Source organism: Nomia melanderi, chromosome 5, assembly GCF_051020985.1.
Source record: "Nomia melanderi isolate GNS246 chromosome 5, iyNomMela1, whole genome shotgun sequence".
Taxonomy (NCBI): domain Eukaryota; kingdom Metazoa; phylum Arthropoda; class Insecta; order Hymenoptera; family Halictidae; genus Nomia; species Nomia melanderi.
In genome coordinates this window covers 79,885-85,900 of record NC_135003.1, presented here as the reverse complement: position 1 = coordinate 85,900, position 6,016 = coordinate 79,885, and the positions used below count along the sequence as shown (strand labels likewise).

Below are 6,016 nucleotides of genomic sequence, written 5' to 3'. Positions count from 1 at the left end.
ATTGGTAGAGGTTGTTTTATGACTTTATGTTTAACATTGTATGGTCATTTTGACGTTTCATATCCCAATGCTTTTAATTCTTCTGCAATTTCCTTCGGCTCTGTTGTTGGGTGTAAATTTCTGATTACCATTCTGAATGGTCTGTCCTTTTTTAGTTGGAATGTGTTGTATTCTACTCCTAGTTGTTCTAGTTCTTGTCTAACTTTTCTATAGTCATGTATAGTCACTGGCTGGATTCTAATTGTATTGTTTCTTTCAATTTTATACCCATAATTTACCTCTAGCTTTGTTAGCATTTCAGATAGTTTTTGGATATTGCTGACATTGGGTATTATGATTGGTTGTGGTTTTCTAGGTTTCGGTTCTGCTTCCATTGCTGTGTCATCAGCTACACTCTATAGAATTTCAAATCTGTTAAATGTAACACTGTTGTTGTCATAGTTACCTGTATTATCAGCTGCAGATAGCAAGAATGGATTGAGATTGTTTTCGTTTTTCTTCAATGTTTCATTTTTCTTCAGATTTTTGTTTGATAAAGTTGTTGCTTTCTTTTCTCTTTTGGATTGGATTACTACCCATCTTTCCTGGAACTTTTTTTTTGAAATATTTGTTGGATGTATATCTTCAAGGTTGAGATTTATTGTTTGGTTCATTGTGGTATCAACTGGTCTAGTGGTTTTGTTATGGGTAATCTGTGTTTTATCTTTTGGATTATGTGTTGCTTTTTTTATGCATTTAAAGTATATGCTGTGTTTTTAAATCCTATGTGGCTTACGCTTGCACAGGCATCCTTGTTATATTTTTGTGTATTATCTGCGAGTGCACTTATCTCTGCTGTCTGATACGTATGGACTTCTACTTCTCAGAGCGCATGTAATAGCTGTTGGGAACAAGTCACAACGTGTTTGTAAGCTCATCTTACCTGCTTGGCTATTGGAGCAGGTCTACCTGCACAAGTTAATGATAAAAATTGGCCGATTTTGAACCTGGCTACCAATAAAAATTTGTTACACGAGAATATTATGTATGTTTTATGGAATCCAATATGCATAATTACTTATTTTGAAGATGTGAAAGTTATAAAAAGTAGGTGTAAACGTTGGAATGATTGTTCTTAGTAAAACTCGACAATTAATTCCTTACTTTTTTAAAATTAAAATTATTAAATGGAATAAATCGTTTTTTTATTATAAATAGTTTTTTTTTATTATAAATAGCTTTTTATTAATAACAAAATATTTATATACAATTTGAAGATATTTTATTTCTACAGACTGAAACTCCCAGATAACAAAAGTTGTATATATATGGTGACTATGACTATTTTGATACTGAATGACCAATTAGTTTTACATTTACTTCTTATAACTTGTCCATCGTCTCCTCTGGCAACGAGAATAATGTATCGTACGGAACTTTATGGTTTTATATTCCTTAAAACTTCTTCGAAAATTTCTCGAAACATTTTTCCCTTTTATAATAACAGGTATGTACGTTTGCATGGAAACGGTATTTTTTAATTGTTCTGTGGTCAGTACTTACGTCACAGGTAGACTCTCAACTCTCACGCTACCTGATATTACCCGCTGTCTCACGTGTGTTTCGCCCAATGGAAGGAAATTAGAAAACTGAAATTTATGAGTCACAAATATTCCTATGCTAAAGTACTGTACAAAAATCATAGATTTTAATTCTGTTCTTAATTTTCCTAAATTTCCAAAAATGTCTTGTATGTTTGTTAAGATGCATCTAGACTTAAAATTCATGACGGTTATAGCATCTGTAACCATACACCTTAGTACTAATAACTTCAAATTATTAATAACTTTTGCGTACTTTCGAAAATCTCGTGTAGAATCGAGTAATAAATTCCCAATAGAAATTTGGATGTTTGTAATATTCTGTGAATGATTTAGTATAACTCCACGTTGCGCAAACAGCGAATTATTTAAAACGGAACGATCGTGAAAAACTTTCTCATAACTATTATGAGAATTTATGAAACAATTAAACGTATATACATATAAGAAGTGACCGGGGTCTAGGTCTATACAGCGCGTAGTTACGGCCCTGCATACCTATGGCCGACGAGCGATGGCTGTGTGGCGCCAAAGTTCCGTGCTCGCGCTATTCACGGACATTTTCTTAATCTGCCCGGAAAAAAAACCGTTCTCACACTTCCCGCGGGGGGGTTCCTCTTTAGAAATGTCTGCAGAATCCAGTGGTGCACAGCAAATTCGTGCCAGCCAACCCACTTTTCCTAGAAATGTAATAGCAGTGCATACAAAGTACGCGCATCTACCCTTTTTTAAACTTAGATCATCATTTAAAAACATTTAATGATATGCAAAATTCAAAATTTGTATAGCTACATATTCGGGCAAGTCCCCTCTATTTTCTACGACAAATTTTAACTGCTTATCGTTTTTAGTTTTCACGTAAAACACTTGGTTCTCTGAAAAATTCGACCGTTTTTACAAAAGCCCAGTTTTTTCGAAAACTGGACGTGACCCAGCAATTTGGTTTTCGGATTCGTATTTAGGGTAAGGAACTCTATAAGAATCACCTAGTGGTTATTGCAAAAAGCAACATAGGTTAAAATTTGTTCCACAGTGTTATTGATAAATTGAAAGTGTACAGGGGCAAAGGAAATCAGCCGCACACTCCATTTTGGTCCTTCTATAAAACAATGGTTGATCCTTCATGTCTAAGCTGACCATACGTCCCGTTTTTAGGTAACCTGTCCTGTTGTCCCCAAGCACAGTTTCGGGACGTCGAAATGTCCCGTTTTTAGAAAGAGAGCAATCCACGGTAACAATTTTAAAAAATGGCGTTAAAAATCTAAACATTAGCCGACGGTAGCGCCTAGTAGCGCAAGCGATGACGGCGTGCTAATACGTCTCACACATTGTAAGTCGGACAGAAGCCTGCTAGTCCGGTCGCTCCTCGGTTACGAGTACACATGCCCAGGTCTGACGTTCAAGACAGATCGCGCATCTTTTTTAACGACTGATTATTCTTTTTTTATCGACGTGTGTTACTGTATTTAATTTCAGTTTCTTGTACATGAACCCTTCATTTTAACAATGTCTAAACGCAATTGTACTTTTAATATTAATTTACAAACTAAGTACCCGTAGAAAGGGTTTTTTCCCTCATGAATAAATTATGGACAAGCGAAAAAACAACAGAAAGCCCCAGTTCTCAAAGCCATGTTACTTACGAAAGTAAATTTTCAGAAATGGTGCCAAGAATTTCGTTCGCATTTAAAATCAACGCCAAATATACTTAAGCAAATTTGTTCTTCAGAAAAATATAAGACTAAATAAATGATTTATTTTCAGGTGTTTTTTTTTGTATTTTCATTAATAAATAGAAACTATGAAAAAATATGCGTTTTCTTGAAAGCACATACTATTGTAGGCCCTATAATAACACAATGTAGGGTAAATGAACAGAATAACGTTTATTTAATAAAATATAATCCCAGTTCGTAATAACTCGATAAAAATGTAACTTAAATTAATATAACATAACATAAATTACATTATAATTATATAATAACATATATTGTTCTCGGTCGACGCGACGGGAATAAAAACAAAAATAAAAATGCCGATTCCGAAGTGCACACATACACGCCTTCGATAAGCCCATGTGAAAAATTAAAAATTAAAAAAAAAATTAAAAGATATTCAGACTTGAAAATTAAGTTTCCCCACACAATTACCTAAAAATTAGTAAATGTTCCGTTTTGAAGAAAACAATAAATGGTCACGTTATTCGCGTCCCTAAGATTTCGTAAATGTAAGAAGCCGCTGCCGCGACGAAACAAAATCCGACCTCAAGGATCGTTACTTGTCGTATTCTTTTCTGATCGCGTTCTTCGTCCCACGGCTCGATCAGTAGCAGCAATGTGTCGAAATAGAGGCAGACTCGAGCATTGCGTGTGGAGGAATCGCGCTGACCCTGTGATTCAACTTGTGCGTAATCAGCCAAAACGTGAGAGGCCTACTCTATTAAATATTTTCATTTTTTAAATTTTATCGTTTATATCTTCATCTGTAATCGTAGCGTTCTGACTGTCATCAGATAACCTTAGAACAAATGTATCATTTAAGCTGTTTTGCAAATCAAGAACTTCATGATAATACATGTATTCTATTATATCTACAACAAAAAATATTATTTAATAGAAATATTTGTAATGCTGTTTTTGCGTATATACTAAGTAATGCTGAAACAAATGGACAAATTTACCGATTTTCATAAAATTATCAAACACTGTAGAAGTGTACATTTTGAACAACTTTTTCTCTTTAAAAAAATGTCGCTCTCTTTTAGTTTCGCGTGTGAGACGCTCATGGAACACGACTACGAGCGCGTTCGTTCCCACACAGTCGTCGCTTCGACCTTATCTGATTTCACGTAGGTATATACATACTCCCTTCAATAAAAGTTCTAGTCCACAAATTATAAAGTAAAAGTTTGAGCAGAGGAGACTCTGATTCTACCCTTGCATCCCCACCTCGCGAAAAACTAGTTCCACTCGTATATGTGTTTATTATAAATTACAGTCACTTCTGTATGTGCGAAGAAACATAAAAAACCACTGCGACTGGCTGAAGAAACTGTTTAAACTATTGTCGGGAAGCGTACACGAAACACCACAATCTCGACAATTATCTGACTTAGCGTGGCTAGATCGCGGAAATTGAGGGGAATACAGTTACCTCCTCCTTGGCGTTACCGGCGGGTTCTGCGGTGGTTGCAAGGGTTGTTGGGGAATGCCCACTGGCGAGGGATAAAGTCGTAATACAACGGGTAAGAAAGAGTGGGGAAAAGAATCTTAATCAGGTCACACTAATCCAGCTATCCTTATGACCGTCTGTCTCACGAACGCGCTCGCATATGTAGAATTCAATGTAGTCGTAGCCAAATATTCTCGTAAATATCTAAATAAGCGAGATTTTTGTCGAGGAAAAAGTTATTCGAAACATTGATTGTTACAGCATTGCTACATGAAAATCATTCACATGTGTCCATCTGATGCAGTCTCAATCTATATTATACTAACCAGAAAACTTTGTACTGTTTATCTTTTCACTGACTTTACGTTCAAGGCACTCAAACAATGTGCATAAAAAGACGGGAGTAAATCCATCAAAATGTTTTGCAACATTATTCCATACTATTTTTTTAGTGCTTGAAATTTTTTCTTCATATATGCTATAACAGAAATATTGTAGTTTAATGGAATACAATGTTTACATTTGAAGGTGTACTTTCAAATAGTACCGGATGCCGATCGTGTTGAGAGAGCCCAAAATTTCGTAATTTTTCGCCTGTTTTAAGGTTCTTGGTTTTGGAATCGATTTTTGTGCCAAACGTTACCTTATGATGAGAAATTAATCACCACACTTGTTCAACTTGAATTAACCATTAGTTTCTCAGATATAAGACATAAAGATGCCAAAATTCATCGACGCGTCAACCAATACTTTTTATTGTACAAACATTTACGTCGAAAAAACTGTTTCCAAAGGTGTTCCTTTACGCTAAAAATAAATGTTGACTTATGTTTGACAAATTTACATATCAAAAATTGTTATAATCTATGTAAAACTTTAATCTGATAGAATATTCGTGTTTCTACCGTTGGGGAGCTCCGTTATACTCGACATGGTCAAACTCGCGCTAGACCCTTTGGTCAAAACATTTCCAGTGTTTTACACTCGGCTTTCAGGACCTAATCCAATAATCACAAGACGAGAAAGCACAGCCTATTAAAGATGTTCTAAATTTCTGCCCTTAAAGGGAGACGTCCACTCGCGGCGCTCGGCCCGATAGTAACTTTTAAACCTTACGCCGGCGCTATGTTCGGAAGTGCCGAACTCTACATATATGTATACTGAAAACTTAATATCAAGTCGCAAATACAATTTACTATGACTTACTTATGAATAATTCTTAGCTAAAAGCGAAGTTGATATTATATTATACAGAACACCAAAAA

The 6,016-nt window shown here is 35.2% G+C and overlaps 1 protein-coding gene and 1 long non-coding RNA gene across 6 annotated transcripts in view; both read right to left on the bottom strand.

The window, feature by feature from the left end:
- Positions 1–248: 248 nt before the first annotated feature.
- On the bottom strand, positions 249–1,985 carry LOC116424811 (uncharacterized). Its single transcript, XR_012998623.1, has 4 exons — positions 1,837–1,985; positions 1,058–1,628; positions 446–990; positions 249–395 (listed from the first exon to the last, which is right to left on the bottom strand). It is a non-coding gene; the product is annotated as an uncharacterized LOC116424811 (long non-coding RNA).
- A 1,527-nt stretch (positions 1,986–3,512) lies between these two features.
- Positions 3,513–6,016, bottom strand: part of LOC116424803 (uncharacterized) — a 32,457-nt gene continuing 29,953 nt past the window's right edge. For 4 of the 5 annotated variants that reach the window (XM_031971685.2, XM_031971686.2, XM_076367643.1 and 1 more), the window contains 2 exons: positions 5,078–5,229; positions 3,513–4,170 (listed from right to left, as the gene is read on the bottom strand). In XM_031971685.2, coding sequence (XP_031827545.1) covers positions 4,037–4,170; positions 5,078–5,229 — 286 coding nt within the window. In that variant the 3' untranslated portion in view covers positions 3,513–4,036. The remainder of the gene's footprint in view (positions 4,171–5,077; positions 5,230–6,016) is intronic. The other variant, XM_031971688.2, reaches the window with a different exon arrangement.